This window comes from Marmota marmota, unplaced genomic scaffold (genome assembly GCF_001458135.2).
Source record: "Marmota marmota marmota unplaced genomic scaffold, marMar, whole genome shotgun sequence".
Taxonomy (NCBI): Eukaryota; Metazoa; Chordata; class Mammalia; order Rodentia; family Sciuridae; genus Marmota; species Marmota marmota.
Window position 1 is genome coordinate 32553367 of NW_026000005.1, and position 17154 is coordinate 32570520.

At 32.7% G+C, this 17154-nt stretch overlaps 1 protein-coding gene across 1 annotated transcript in view; it reads right to left on the reverse strand.

Moving 5' to 3' along the window:
• Positions 1-244: 244 nt before the first annotated feature.
• The window catches only part of Bard1 (BRCA1 associated RING domain 1), a 64442-nt gene continuing 47532 nt past the window's right edge, over positions 245-17154 (reverse strand). The window contains exons 9-10 of the mRNA XM_015480995.2: positions 3937-4034; positions 245-2966 (exon numbers count right to left, since the gene is read on the reverse strand). Coding sequence (XP_015336481.2) covers positions 2634-2966; positions 3937-4034 — 431 coding nt within the window. The 3' untranslated portion in view covers positions 245-2633. The remainder of the gene's footprint in view (positions 2967-3936; positions 4035-17154) is intronic.

Consider the following 17154-nt stretch of genomic DNA (forward strand, 5'->3'; position numbering starts at 1 on the left):
AATGACTCCAATGGAACCAGGAAGAAATGGCTGTGTGACTGGTGCTCTTGAAGATTCCAAACCATCAGTTACACTCTACTCAGAATAATTTATTTAACATAATGAAGGATCTAATATACTTCACTTAAAAAGTAAAATTACTTAAAAAGTATTAACGTTCAAGAAGCTGAAAGATTTCCTCACAAGTCACGTTGAGTCTCAGTCTTCAATAGTGCAGAATAAATCACTTTACAGAAGACATACACACATGGAAACACAAATAACTTTAATGATTTTTGGTAAATAAAAAGGAAGCTTAGATATGATTGAAAAATGAAAATAATTACAAGTATATCTACACAATAACTCCAGGTTTCAAGAGCTTAACATAAACCAACTGCTGTCAAGATAAATATTTAAAGAAACCAAAAATATTACTTATTAGAGGAGGAGAAAGAAAGCAGAGAGGAAGAATAAACCTAGAAAATGAATGAAGGAATGTGAGCAGGAAACTCCAAAGTGTTTTCACAAAAAAGGAATTCAGATGCGAGGAACAGATACAAACCTGTCTGGGAATGTGACCTAGGATCATAAGCAACAGAAAGTGACTTAAAATAAGTTATAAATCAAAAATGACAACCGAATCCCAGAGTTATAAATTATTTAGGCCAGACATTATCCAACTCCTCAGATTCATTTGGTGCAATGATGTTCATCATTCTCCATCAGAATGAAATGTGGAACAAACACATTAATGGCCGTAGAGAGAGAGAGCTTCAGAGCTAATTCACCCTGTAATGTCAGGGTCAGAAAAATATTATTTTTGTTCACCTAACACATGTGTTGACATGAAAAAAGTAATATGTCAAAAAAGGAACTGACGTAAAATGTATCTTCAAATTATCAGCAGATCTCCAAGTTTCAAATAAGTGAGTCTCAAATGTTGATTAGCCTCATAGATTCTCAGTATTTAAAAATTAGGAATATTCTATTCCAATGTTATCAAACTGTTCTCTTTGGCTTGTGAGAGACCAAAGTGGCAGTCTCATAGCATCTCCTTCTCCAAGCCTGTAATATTTTAAGTACATTCAATTTCTAAGAAAGTTTTCATAAAGAATCCTGTTTCTTCTCCTTTTTCTTTTGAGACAGGGTCTCACTAAATTACCCAGGCTAGGCTGGCACTTGAGATCCTACTGCCTCAGCATCCTGAATAGCAGGGATTATAGGTGTATGTCCCCATAACAGGCAAAAATTCTGCTTCTTAAAGAATGTTTTAAAATTATGTATTCTATTCCTGTTGATGTACAATGAGAATATTCAGACTACATAAAGCAAGCTCCCCAGGTTGGCCCTAACCCTGACCACTATGCAAAATAGACTGTTTTGGTATCGGGAGCAATACCTTCTCATGCTTACCTATACATTTAATGCTATGCCCTTTCGTATTACTTGGGGGAAAAAATCCATTCTAAATCAAATAATCTCCAACTTTTACCCTACATGCGAACCTAAAATTTTTATTTAGACTGGGCTGGGGGTGTATCTCAGTGTTAAAGCACTTGCCTAGCATGCTCAAGGCCCTGGGTTCAATTCTCAGCCCCGCAAAACAAAAATAAAAACAACAACAAAACACAAAAAATTATTTTAGCAATACCTAGCAAGGTCTACCAAGAAAAAAAAAAAAAAACCTACTTCTAATTTAAGGTAATGACATCTGACTGACAATTTTGTGGATTGGTGGCACCTTCTAAGGAATGCTGACACTAAAATATGTCAGAGAAAATACTCTATATACACATAGACAATAGATACAGATAACAGATAAACAGTTACAAAGTGATACTTAACAATATGTACAACAGGTTTAACATTGATTTTCACTACCAAAAAAACAATGCTGCCATGGTTCAAAGCATGATTTCCTGATGAATATATAAGATTTAAAAAGGGATAAAAATTAGGAAACAGATATTCAAGAAAATTATAAGAAACTAAATACACACAATATAAAATGAAGACAATTGCAGATAGGAGGATTTAACACCTATGATGGCATATTTAGACCAGGTACTCTCTTTTAAATGCAGAAAAAAATCATTTGACAATATTCTGCTTAATAAAGGATGGAAAGTAATTTTTGCTGATGTCAGGTGTGGACTTTTTACATCAAAGAATATTAAAAAATTGAGAGTATGATGATATCATTTACAGATTTAACCAACAGTTATCATAGCCTCTCATTAATCTTTGATAGCTGATAGAGTACAGCACATGATGAATCAAAAACAGGCATCTTAAAAAGAAAAAAAAAAGTTTTTTTCAATGGTAGGGAATCAAATCCAGGGCCTTGTGCACAGTAGGCAAATGCTCTACTACTGAGCTACTGAGCTATAATCCTAGGTACAGAAAGACAAATTCTTTAAAAGTGGTCCCAGCATCTAAATGCTAAACACAGAGTGTGAATTCCTAATCTGGCACCTTTTTTTTTTTTTTTTAACTAAAAAAAAAATAGTAGTAGTAGTAGTAGTAGTAGTAGTAGTAGTAATAACAATGTGAATGACTCTACCTATTTGTAAAAATGTGAATGATCAAAGATTGTGCTAGGTTCACACAACTGTGCAACTTCAATTTGAAATGTTCATCTGGTATGATATTCAGCTGTCAAGAGGAAGCAACTCAAAGGACATCACACAGTCTATAAACCAGCTTGAAGGAGCCATCCAAACTTTGCCCTGACGAACCTTTTCTGGGCGATAATTAGACAAATCCTCATAGATGATATACTGTGTGCAGAAGCGCTGATCAGAATCGGGCTTGGCATGGTACGCAACTGTATTGATGGTTTGAGTCACATCACTGTCTGGCTTAGGTTTTCTACTGAGGATCTGGCCCCCTGCTGCAGTGACAAGCTTAATAAGGTTGTCCTTTGGGTGATGTTTGAAGGTTCCCCCAAAATAGAAGTAACATCCATCAAATAGCTTTGGCAACTGAAATAACAAGGAAAATTTTGTTAAAAGCTGATTGAAATATTTAAAAACACTGCACAGGAATGAAGGATAAAAATAATAGTCAAGAGCAGCTAAGATACTACTTAATGAGGTGCTGGTACAAGCTGTATTTCAACTGAACTAATTGGATCAAGAAAAATACTTATGCAAATAACGGTTTCCTATTTATAATTTTTTCTCTAACCAATCAGTCACTACCATCTCAATTCCTTTTCACTCTCCTAAAAACTTAAGTGTGTTTTGTATTTTTTTAAACAATGTTCATCAAACCTCTTTTATCAGCATGCTTATGCATACGAGGTGGGACTTTAGGCCTAGAATATCTGAGATATGCTTCAGGGACACTGGACTAAACTATAAAGACCATCCAATTCTGCCCACTCATATCAGATCCCTGCATAATTCCAACTTCAGGTCCTTAGGACAGCCATAGTGGTAGTATGACCTAAGGGTTCCAGAGATTATGAAATGATGGCTAGGAACCCAATTAGTTACAAGACATACTTCTTTGTGCTTTACAGAAAAATAAAAAGTTTCACAATTCCCTCCACTAAATTTTTTTTTGTCATTTCATATATATATATGATAATGGAATATTATCCATTAAAACTGCAATATGTAGCAATAAAGACATATGGTAACTAAATCCGAGCAGCAGCTGTAAGTCTTCTTTCAAGCTACTTCCTGTATCTGAGATTTACCTCAGATTCTGAAAGGTTTATGGGAATGTTCAAGATGCCAAAAATCCATTAACAGTATGAAATTATTACCTTCTGGATTTTACTGCACATCGTGATCATCTTTCAGAATCAAGTGCTTGAAATAAGCACAATTAAAATTTTAATCAGTCACCTGTACTTGCTGAAAGGGCAGAAGAAGTTTTTCTTGATGGTGATAATAATATGAAGTCATAATAAGAACAATGAAAGTAGTATGGAAAGAAAAATACCAGCTGTTCTCTGTTGAGCCTGCTTCTCTGTGGGCCTTCAGGAATTTCATACTTTTCTTCCTGTTCACATACTTTGTTTTGTAGAGAGACCTTCACCCCTGACAAAACACAAGGACAAATCAAAATAAATATCAAGTGAACACTATTTTTCTCTCATTGAAATTAGACAATTTACTAAAGTGTTTGTTTTTTTTTTTTCCTTTTCATGGTTGTTCTCAGTATTATTCTGAAATAGAAACTTCATTTAGGCCAAAATATAGCAAAACTGATATTCCATATAAAGAAAATATAAGAAATCCTTCCTTCAGGATTAAGCAATGAGTTAGTACTAAACAGTAATTTTAAACTCCTTTGTGAACAATCTAAACCAATACACTATTTCAAAAACAAGAAAAGATATCAACAGTTTTACTAATAGCAATTATCCAAATTCATGTGAATAAAAAAGTCCATCACACAGCTATTCAGAAGGCTGAGGCAAGAGGACTGCAAGTTTGAGGCCAGCCTGGGTAGCTTAGCAAGATCCTGCCTCAAAATAAATAAAAGGCTGGGAGTTCACTCAGTAGCAGAACATTTATTTATTGGCATGCATAAGGAAGGTCCTGGGTTCAATCTTTAGTACCACAAGGAGGAGAGGATGCAGAGGGCTGTGGCATCATTTGAGTCCAGCACACAATAATCTGAACTAAGCACTTATCATCTGACTGCTCATTTTGGCTGTTAGACTGCAGAGAATTCAACATTAGGAAAAATGCTTAAGTCCACAGCACCTACACAGCTAGTCATATGATAGAGGTTCGACAGTACCTGTTAAAATAAAAAAAAAATAAGCAGTGTTTATTGCCTGGGATTTGACATTGAAGTCACTAGTTTAGAGAATATTTGGTTGGGCTTCACAATAAAAAGAACAGTCTTCTGATGGCTTACATACGTGTGCTCAGATTCAGTTTATAAAGTAAAGGCAACCAGTACCCTGCATGATGCTACCTAAAGTCATTCCTCTAATGGGCTCCTGGGAGGAGAAGTCCTAAGCAGGACCACCCGCTAACAGCCAGCACCAACTGTCTAGCTAAGTTTGGAGATGACAGGAGTCTTTGGGTGCCAAAGATCATCAGATGGGAGTACCCAAGCAGCTTAATCTAAAGACCACATCTTAGTGTATTGAAAGGCACCATCAATGGTAAATATATATACATCAATGCCATGTATATATATTTACCATACTCCTAGGTTTGATGGCACAGAAAAAACTCAATTTAAGATTTGAAGTCAAATGACTTTGTTATCCCAATCATTTTCTTTGAAATATTATTTAAACTCTTTAACCTTAGCTTCCTTGCCTATGAAAAGAGAAAAAATGAAACTAACAATATCACCTACTTCATTCACAAAGCTTCTTGTGGATAAAAACGCAAGAAGTGTTCTAGAAACTAAATTGTGTAATAATTACCTTCATGATAAAAACAAAGCCTTCAAATCATTTGTTATTTGTCTTGACATTATTGTGATCAATAACCTCAATTTTATCATTGAAGAAATTCCATGAGGATTTGTAGGAACAAAATTAAAAAAAATACACAGCATCTATAAGACTTCAGAATTATAGTTCAAATTCTTAGCTATTTTTAAGTTTTTTTATGTAAAAAATGTTGTATCTTTCATCACTTGATATCTACTAGCTTAAAACTTAACCAGAAAAAACTAACAGCTACATAAATATCTACTTTCAATTATGAATTATGCATATATGCTGGAAACAAATTGATTTAACATCATATTAGAAAACCTGAAAAATGCTGGTGATAAAATTCTGTCCAGGTAATCCCTACTCAATTCAAAAGTAGAGTAACTCCAATGCAGAAGAAGAATCTCTTAGCTTATAAATGGCATATATCTGTAAAAGGGCTCCTTTATGAACTGAAGGGTGGCCCAGAAACAAAAGTTAATCACTCCAAGCATCAGAACTGTCCCAGATTGCATTTGAGTATGATAAAAGGCCTCTTGCCCTATAATAGTTTCCTTAAGAGCAAACCTGATGCTGTATAAGACAAACTCAGTGCTTTGCAGAAGTCAACAACATCTCACTTTAGGCTGAGCTCGGCTTTGTGAGACAAATCTTTTTAAACTTTCTTCTCTATTATCCCAAACTCACAAAATAATGAAACTTTATCAATGTCTACATGAATCAATCTGCAGAACTTGCAGTAAGAGACAAAAATTGAAAAAACTAATACGTTTTGAGGAAAAATGGGATATTTGAACCCTATTTATTATATTTATTCCAATCTTCCTAGAACACTTGGATTTTGAAAATATTTAAAATTATGGAATTAAAGACCTAGAAAAGATCCTAATGATCTTGCCCAACTTTCTTATTTTATTGATTTGAAAAGTCAAGTGCAGAAACATAAAGTGATTTGTTCAGATCACTGGTTAATATGGCCAAATTGAAGCTAACTACTTCCTAACAAAATAGCTTTTCACTGTAGTGCTCTTCCTGTACCTTAATTATTAAGTGCCTATTATGTACAAAAGAGTTAGTCTCTGCCCCTAAGAAGGGAAGTGTTACTCATTTTTTATATTCCTACTGTTTCCTGCCACTCTTTAATTCCATAATCTAACTGATCACTTCCATTAAAATCGAAAGGCTTTATATTAACTGGGTGCTTAAAGTGAAATTTTATTGCTTTTTTTCATTTATTGGTAAGCAATTAATCCATTATCAAATTTAGTTTTTCATTAAAATTTGTGCTAAAGATGTTAAGGATGCCACCAAGAGAAGCTCAAGTCAAGGTACATAAAACAGCAAAGGAAAGAAAAACATCTGAGTGTAAAACTGTTTCTAAAAATAATGTAGGACCAATTTATCTTCAATATTTAAAAACTGCCAATAAAATATTCTAGAAGTATTGGTGATTTGGATGTAGGTCTTTATTATTTATGGTATTAAACAACAACAAAAAAATTCAACATTGAAAGAAAAAGCAGAATATCAGTAAGAAAATATAGAAAGTCAAGTTTTTTTATTGTTACTTCTCTAGGCACAAACAGTAGAATGTGAACAAAATTTACTTGCTTATTTATTAAGTTTATTCTTCTTACACTTGTAAATCCTCTAAGACAAAACTTTCTTCCCATAAATTCTCATTAGTGGAGAACCATCATGGCAGCAGCACTTTATATAAACTCTGAATCTGTTACATTAATACTCACGCTAGGAGCAGAATGCATTATTGTACTAGGAATGTGTAAACACTGTCTAATACTCAAACATTAATTGTCCACAAAACACAATAATCACAATCATAAGTTCACCCAAGTAATTTAAAAAGAATATATATTTTTTAAAAGTGTAGAAAATCTGCTTATCATATACTCATAACTTTCCGGTTAAATTAAAGGAAAAACAAAATTAAAGCCCAATTTATTCCATTATACTTTCTTTTTAAAATGACTTCTCATTTAAAATGACCAAAGATACAATTATTTGTTCTAAGGAAAGACCCTGATAAAAATTATTACAATAACTGCTACTATCTGAGTTGTAAGCATTTAGAACATTCCCCCAATCCAGCAAGATTGTTAAAGTAGATATTCATTATCTGCAGCAGTCATGGTTCTATAAAAATGCTGAGGACACTGAACTATTGCTCTTAAGAGTAAATACAGGGTTAGGCTCCTATAATTGGTCCCAACATTTTCATTTACTGACCAAAACTTAATCATGTTTTATGTGTGTTTGCGATTTGTTGTTGTTGTTTAATATTGGGGATTGAACCCAGGGACACTTTACCACGGAGCTACATCCCAGGTCCTTTGTATTTTTTTGAGAGAGGGCCTCACAAATTTGCTGAGGCTGACCTCAAACTTTCAATACTCCAGAGGTTTAGTCTACTCAGTAGCTGGTATTACTCAGGACAATGTGTTTGTGTTTAAAAAAAAAAAAACCTTAGTCATTCTATTGTTTTTATCCATAAGCATTAAACTGAAGCCAAGAGCTCTACAATTTGGGCCGTAACAAAGTTTTACTAACAAGTGTTTTCTCTGAAAGGTCGATTCTTGACTATAGGAACATTGGTCAGCACAGCAACACTATATTTAGGGGCCATTTTAAACAGTGAAATTATGAACAAAAATGAACAGAATTCTAAAAACCATGCACTGTTTAAAAGTGTGAAAGGGATACTTCATTGTTTAGAGTAAGAGCTGAAGAAAGGTGGCAGAACATCTCTGACCTTAGCTGGGAAAGTGCTCATTTGGCAACTCAAAAGTCTAAGCTACTCTGCCTATGCCTACAAAAGCAACGCGCTGATTGTGGGATTACAAAATTTTAGAAGTATACAAATTCAAAAATAGAAAGAATTATTGAACAATGAGGATTTACTGTATATTATTTCTATTTCAGGGGAGAGAATTGAAGCAAAAGAAGTTAAGTGACTTAAACCATTAGCTAGTAAGTGGTAGAATGGGACTGGAACCCAAGTCCACTCAGTTTTCTAATGCCTGTGGCATTTTACATTAAAATATACCTTTCTGGTACACAAATAAACCTTCTAAAAGACATGACTGTGAATATGTCCAAAGCGTTAAAGCTGCTGTAACTGACGGTTCCAAAATATTGCTTAATATATAATATCAGAAGATTTAATAACTTAATACTCCATGTCTCAGAAAACAGAGCTCTGTCAAGAGACCGTTTTTCCTTAACTTGGAGTGGTTAATATATATTCCAATACACCCAGGACATTCATAATTCCCTATCATGTGAGTCTTAATTTGTTGGTTTTTCCTATGTCATAGGGCTCAAATCTCTTTCCCTCATTGTTTTTAATAGAATAATCATATCACCTGAATTTGCTAAGATGAATTTTCGAATCCTAGTATTTGCAATTTATAAATATTCTATAAATTGTTTTTTGCACATAATAAATTTTAGTATCAAATTTTTTAATAACGACTAAGTAAAAAACTAATGAATCTAATATAAAAGATTTAACTCTAGCACATATTGAAAATGAAACTCAAAATGAAAATTTTAACAAGGTCAAAATACCATCCTAGAAACACTGCCAGTGTGCTCAATGGCATTACATCATATACTGTTCCTATACTAAATACCAATCCAAAAGGTACTACCAGTGTAGTAAAATCATTAACTTAAACTCATTATTTTACATGTGATAATAATTTTCATTTCTTCTTTTTTTTTTTTAAATCATTTTGGAATGCAGTCCCCTTCCTAAATGTCCTTCCTAAGGATATTTACAGAGTATCTGCAACAGTTTCTTTAGGTGAATGAGTACACCAGCACACAGAGCCAAGGACCAAACACTAAATGCTGCTCTGATACCTACTATATCAGAAGTAGCTAATATCTAATTACAGAAATAAGGAAGTGGTTTGTACCTATGCTGGTTGCTTATCCATTTTATGTGTTCATCTGGCTGGTTATTTAAACTATCACAATTAACACATTAAAATGGTATCAACTGATCCTAACAATGTGTGCCACCAGCCAGTCAAAAGAATGTAGCCTGAACAGACATTAGAGTTTGGTTGTATGGCAGCAAGAGAAATAAAATGGCATACATCAAGAGAGCCACGTGGCACTTCCAATGGGAAGGCACTGCTACTTTTATAGTGTGAGTATGCCTGCATTCATACAAATGTCAGCTCTGTGGCAGTTGAAAATTTTCTGTAAGGTCAGAAAAATCCAGTACTCTAGTTATATTTACTAAACCAAAAAACTCTGCTGATACTATTTTACTATAAGTAACAATCTGTCAACTTCTTATGCTACCTAGTAGCAACTAAAGATGGATGAAAAAAAAAATAGTTCTTTCTTTCCCCCCTAAAAACTAAGAAACTATTTCCTAGGTCTAAAGCAACATGTTTGAATGGTGACAAAGTATTTTGGTAGAGCTGCTGTCATAGCACAGAAAATCTTAAAAATTTTTTGAAAGGTGAGAGTGACATCTAGTCCAAGGGTTGCAACTCGGATGCCTACAGGGATCAAATAGATTCCATAAATCATAAAAGATTTAAGCAGCTTTCCCAGTAAAACAACTGAAAAGAAAACTCATATCCTCCAACTCCTGAGCCATTTTTTTCCTTAAATCTTTATTCTCAGTCATAAAAAACAAAGCATCCAAGGAACTATAACTTTTCTTAAGATAAATCACATAAGTACTTAATAGAAATAAAAATTATTTTTGAGATTAGCCAAAAAGTATGCCAAAAATGGCAAAAACTGCTGACTACTTTGAGGGGGAAAGGATGGTACAGTGAGAGGGATAATGCACTTGGCTTTGCCTCTGTGGATCAATGAGCTCATTTAACTTGACTGATGCCAAAGCTGCCACTCTAACTTACACCCTACAGGTTTCAGAATGAGGACATACTCCTCAGTAGACATTATCATAGTCACAAATCTATACAACTTCCAATGAACCTCCTTTGAAGTAAACCAACTGAACTAATTTACTAAGTAAGTAAAAAAAGAAAATGAGGTGCTTTAAAATTAACTGTCAACAGTTTAAATGATGACACATTAATATCAAATGAAATGGAAGAATCTACCAGTCAAACACTACATATTTAGCAGGCCTAAATAATGGTTATTTTAAGGTTTTATTAACTCAGTAAAAGCTAAGCAATCTGTAACAAGAATTCTTAACCTATTTCCATTTAAAACAAAATATGAGAACTTTCACAAATTCCTAATAATTAACTCATCTAAGGTATAGTAAATATCATAATCTTTAATCTCTCTATATAAGATTTTAAAACTAACAAAATCATTTTCTACCAATTTAAAATACTTATGAAACTAAACTGAACTATTTAATATTTGTAATAAATGTTTTAATGAAGTACACAGTTATTCCATCATCTGCTACCAAAATATTTCGTCAGAAAGACAGACTCTTATTCTCCCTTTTGAAGGAAAAAAAAGGAGCAAATGCAAGGTCACATTTTTGTTAGCTGTCTCAGCTAGTGATTTCCAAAATGAAATGACTACATGAGTAAGTAATGTTATTTATGAAAAGATAGATTTCTTCATATGCCAGAATGATACATACTTTAAAATGTGTCAAAAAAGCCATTATCTTTATAAAATGTATGCTTTATTTCATCTTTCTCTTCACATGTTCAAAGATTTTGACTGAAAAACAAATAATAGTAGCAACAACCTAGCTACTGAAATGAAGAGATTCTTCTAGCCCAGATTTATTCCTGATCATATCCATCATTTCATGTAAACTTTCCTTACCCTGGGATCTTAATACTTTAAATGTATGTGTGTGTGTGTGTGTGTGTGTGTGTGTATATATATATATATATATACACACACACACATACACACACACACACACACACACACAAACCCAACATACTACTTGACTCAAAGTCATTAACTTAAACTCATTAAGGCAGCTTTGGCTACCTTCACAAAGCCTAGAATATTTGCATATTAATGTAACTTAGAAATTTCAGGGCTGTACAATTTTTTAAAAAAGAAACTTATACTATACAGAGAGGTATTTGTTTATTCTATTATCACTAGTAACCACTCCTGCCTCCTACCTCATAAAGGCATATTTTCCATTTTAGCAGTATGAATCACTAATGATGTTCCTGGGTTTATATTAAGCCTGGTTACTTCTAGTTTTAGAAGGGGAAAACAAAAAGGAATATACAACGCAGAGGGAATAGGAAAAAGGAGCTCATGAATCCACATCTATGCAATATGATCAGAGAATAAAATGAAGATGGAATAAAGCTTCAAAATAAAGATCTGTTTCAAGTATCCAAAAGGAAGGGATTAACCCTACATAGAAGGTCACAGAATGTACACATTCTCTTCAAAGGCTAGAACAGTATATAAATCCATATTTTAACAAATTGTCGTTGTTTTGGAGCTGCCAGTTATTTGTAACTGAGATAGCATCAGTAATCAGAATTAAGTATCACTCTTGGATAACAACAAATGTCCTTTAAAAAAATTTAATCAAACATCACTTCATGGCAAAACCAAAAGTCCTAATAAAACATGTCATTAAATCCAAAGTAGGAACTTATGTCATTCAAAATAATAGTATGTAAGTAAAATAAACAGGAATTTCTCTTCAGAGTCTAATCATAATCAATATCTGGGTTGTAAAATAAAATAATTTCTTTTTTTGCAAATGTTTTTACATTAGGTTTTTAGCCAAGTAAACTATGAAACCAATAAAGTTTAGAAAAAAGGAAAATCACAAGAAGAAACCTACAACAAAGACGAAAACAGAAAGAACAACTATACCATCACTGCAATTTCTGACAAATTGGGTACCAACTAAATGAGTAGAGAAATAAACACAGTATACAAAATCCTGAAAAAACACAGTGTCAGAAGACAATAAAATGAAGGCTGAAACTGTAAAATAAAAGCTAAATGTTCAATTCACTCCATCATAAACATCTAGTTTGAAATATCACAGAAATTACAGTCATGGATCAGTAGATTTTGTGATTCCATATAAATTCTATTGAACAATTATTTATTTTGGGCTACTTCTTAAGCTACTATTCTACTTGTACATATATTTAGTATATAAAATACATTTTCTTTTAAGATAATATGCTAAGTTTATTTTACTTAATGCATACTAAGAAGTAAATTGTATCACTAAAAATATATTACTATTATAAAATTTTCTTAAGCAAAACTTGAGTATCAGTTCTCATACCTTATATAATAAATAATACCAAAATTGTCTGTTTAAAGATGTCATTAAAATCTAATGACAACCTCTTCAGTCTAATGTCCCAAACTCCAACAATTGAAAACTTATGTTCATGATTCTTTGGAGGTGCTATATTAAAATTCTGAGTATAAATTTCTAATCTTAGATTAGTAAAATCATATGAAAATGTATTTTTAGGCCTGCATTAACAAGTATAAAAGATCTGGTATATTAATTAAGTGGTAGATATCCACAGATGCAGGTTCTAATTTTCCTTTTTAAAGACCAAAGCCCTTACCTATTCAATTAATTGCTGGGAAAGACTAAAAAGAAAATATATTATCTAATATATTTGAACTTGAAATTCTGAACTTATTTTTACAGAATTTGAATTTAAACTAATAGGCACACACTGTTTTCAAAACTCTTAAAAACAAATGGGCCTTTTTAGTAATGTTCCAACCTACTATACTTTTCTTCTTTTGCCTACATGCATTCATAATTTATGCTGTAAGAAAGACATAATTGGTTTTATGTTTTTTAATTTTAAAAATCCTGTTTTTAAATACTTTTGTTTTCCTTGTATAAAAATACAAACTTTTCTCAGAGAATAACTTTAAAAAAAATAAAGAAAAAATTTAACCTTTTTATTTATTTGTTTTTTATGTGGTGCTGAGGATGGAAACCAGTGACTCACCAGTGCTAGGCAAGCACTCTACCACTGAACCACAGACCCAGCCCTCAGAGAATACCTTTAAGCATTCCAGAATCTTAATTCTCTCATATTGAGGTTATTTTCCTACTTCTTGCTATTAGAAATAACAATGCTAGCATTTCTTTTTCTTTTACCTGTATTACTTGTTTATGGTAAAATTTTTAAAGTAGGACTGTTAAAGAATTTTCTTTTATTCTTAGAGAATCTTTAGTGGAGGTCTTCTGGAAGCATGGAGTTGCATCATCAATCTTAATTTATAGAACACTTTGTTATCTTTTTTTTTTAATAATTAGCGAACATTATTGAATAAAAATTACATTTATCTTTAGAATTCCAAAACACTCTTAATATCCATTTAAGAAGCTCACTTTAGCAGAAAAGAATGAATTTGTTAAGCTGATTATGAGGTTAGTTATAATCCTGTGATGTAATGATTGTCTGTTAGGGTCCATTGCTAACAAAGACAAAAACAAAAAACGGCCCTTCCTCGGTCAGACACAAGTCCAATGCAAAATGTCTGGCACATTCCCCTAGCAACTCCTTTAGGTGCTAAGACTTTTAAAACTTCCACAGCTGCAATTTTATTTAAACTTTGATGAGAAAAGGGGAAGAGGGAGAACATTAAAGATGACAGCCATCTGCTTGCCTTTCACAATGAGGTGAGAAAGAAGACGCAGAATTCAATTTTTTTAAAAGAGATTAAGCCAGAGAAATGTTGAAAATAGTGTACTAAAGAAACCGGTGGGTAAAAAATACTTATTGAAGTTGTAGCTTGCACTTTTTGGTATGCAGTTTCAACTTATTATTCATAATAGATTTATAAAATATCTTATTTATGTAATTTCTATTCTTTCAGTCATGTCATTTGTTTAATTACCAAAATTCACCTTCTACAAGGGTAGTTATTAGAAGCTTATGAGGAATTAGCATCCATACTAGAACAGAGGCAGAATCTTATCCACAGATCTGACATATTCTTTTTCCCTCTTTTGGTGGTTCTAGGGACTGAACCCACACCTTGTACATGCTAAGTAGGTGCTTTATCCTGAGCTATATCCCCAGCCCCCCAACAATTATGATCATAATGAAGGATCTTTCCCTATTTATAGTTTCTGTAAAATATAAGATAAAAACTATCCCGTAAAAGACCTGTTAAACAATATGATGAGACAGAATGGCTGGTACAACAGTATAATGAGGGCCTAGTCTCAGAATCTTCCTGCTAAGTCTATTGACTATGCCATTCTAAGATACACACACACACACACACACACACACAATATATATATAATATATAAAATATTTACATATGGAAAATAAGAGCTATTAACAAAATAAGGCAAAACAGAAAATAGTTAAATTCTGAACTACTAGATCAAACAGTTTTGAATAATTCTTTGTTAATTTGTAAAATTAGTCAAGTATCTAAAGAAAAAAAATTGATAATAAAATTCCTCTTGAATTATTTGATTTATGGGAAAATACAGGTTTCCCTACCAACAAAGCTAGGGCCTACAATCAAACTCGAGACCTAGTTTTTATTAAGTCATACATCTTTACAATTAATTTTGAAAGTTTTGGTCCACTTCTTTTTCTTTTAATTTAAATGATTTTCAGATAGTTTGAATAACTCTGAAACACTTTTTCAGACCAAATTGAGATGCTTGACACTAAGAACAATATAGAAACTGTGAGAAATATATATATAAGAAAAAAGGTACTTGAGAGTTTTTGCCTTCTTTTCATAAACCCAGTGACTATTTAAAGTAATTGTCTCAAACCTTCAGCCTACTTCACTTTTGGACTTTATATTAGAAAATATAAGGATATGAACTTCAGTAAGATATTCCAACTACCCTCTATCCTAAAAAGATCATTGATATTAGAAGATGTTAATCGGTACTGTGAGAATCACTACACAGCAAAATATTAGGTCAGCTTGAGTTCATTAGCAATTTTATGAAAATAACACGGCCAAGCCAATGAAGTGACAAAACTCACATCTCCAAAAGAAGGTAGATTTTATAGAAATGTATTGTGTAGCCTGTTTATGTAACCAAATACCAACGTTCAGCATATTCTCAAAAACTAGACTCAAAGTGGAAAACATCTTAACACTCAAAATTTCACATGGCCTTTTTACTACTGAGACTTTATCATTATGAAACTCTATTTCTTCTTATAAGTACTGGCAAAGTTTCTGGCACAGGAGAAAAGAATACATAGTCATGGTGCCATTTTAAGTGAGTTTTTTAAACATTCAGGCTCAGTAAGACCACAGATTTGGAAGAAAAAAGAAAGTTCAAATGTAAAGAGACATAATAAGAAACCTTTTTTTCCCCTACGCAAATGATCAATTAGTCCAATCACTTATTTCTCAAACTAGTCAGAACATGGAGGAATTAATAACAGAGACTAATGAGGACAGATGGAATGGAATTGCAGGTTACAAGACACTTTGGTGGGTTCAACCACATCAGTGGGAAACAGCATCAACGAAGAAAAGAGAAAGTAGAAGCCTCATTTGAAAAGGACATGAACACAAAGGAAACCGTTTACAAACCAAAAAAATTTCAAACTCAGATTAAATAATATAATTAAGTTCTTTGGTAGCACACGCCTGTAATCCCAGGGACTCAGGAGTCTGAGAGGCACTAGGATCATAAGTTCAAGGTCAGCCTCAGAAATTCAGCAAAACTCTGTCTTGAAATAAAAAAAAAATAATGAGGACTGGGAATGTAGCTCTGTGGTAAAGTGCCCCTGGGTTCAATCCTGGGTACCAAAAATAAATAAATAATTTTTTTAAAAAAGTTTTTAAAATCTTGATAAATTAAGCATTATACCATGAAGTCTTCAAAGAACAAAGCCATAAAACAATGTTTTTTTAAATGAATTTTATTACACTATTTACTTCTTAGAAAAAAAGTTTCACTAATTATATCCATTATTCTTTAACTTTTTATTTTGAAATAATTAGTCAAAGGAGGTTACAAAGAAGCACACAGAGAAGTTCCAAGCTACCTTCCCTCCAACAACTCTAGCGCTATCAACAACCCTACATCAACACAATTCACAGCAACTACATATGCACTACTGTGTGTGTGCATGTAACTATGACACTTTATCACACGTGCAGGCTTGTACCATAAACATCACTATTATCAGAACCCTAATCTGTATAATCACAAGACTTCCCATGGTATTCTTTTGCAACCACTAATCTTTTCTAAACAATTTATTAACAAAGGTAGGTTAATCCACTGTCCTACTTCAGCTATTACATCAAAGGTAGATACTTAGCTACTGAGGAGTAGAAAATAACCAAGTATGAGGTTTCATTTTTTTTTAAAGTCCTACATGAATGCAAGATTAAAAAAAGCATACATGTGACAGCAGGAGAGATGGAAGGCAGCTTAGAAGTACTGATGTTTGACTGACAGTAACAAGGAAAGAGGGCCATATTTTCAGTGGAGGTTCAGGTAACACCTCATGTATTTACCCCCGACCTGGTAGTACAATGCAGTCTAAATTTCTCAACAGCTACCTAAAAATGATGAATTAAAACTAAGAGAACAAAAAAGAGTAAGGTAGGTAATATTTTAGAAATCTTAAAGGGAAAGCAATAAACTACTTTCATTTCATAGACCTCTTACGCAGTATATTTAAAACAGGAGTATGTTAAGTTAAATACATCATTTAACAGTAATATGGAAAGTCTACAATGTACTCCATTACTCCTTACTAAAATAAATAGTTGGTATTATAGAAAAAAAG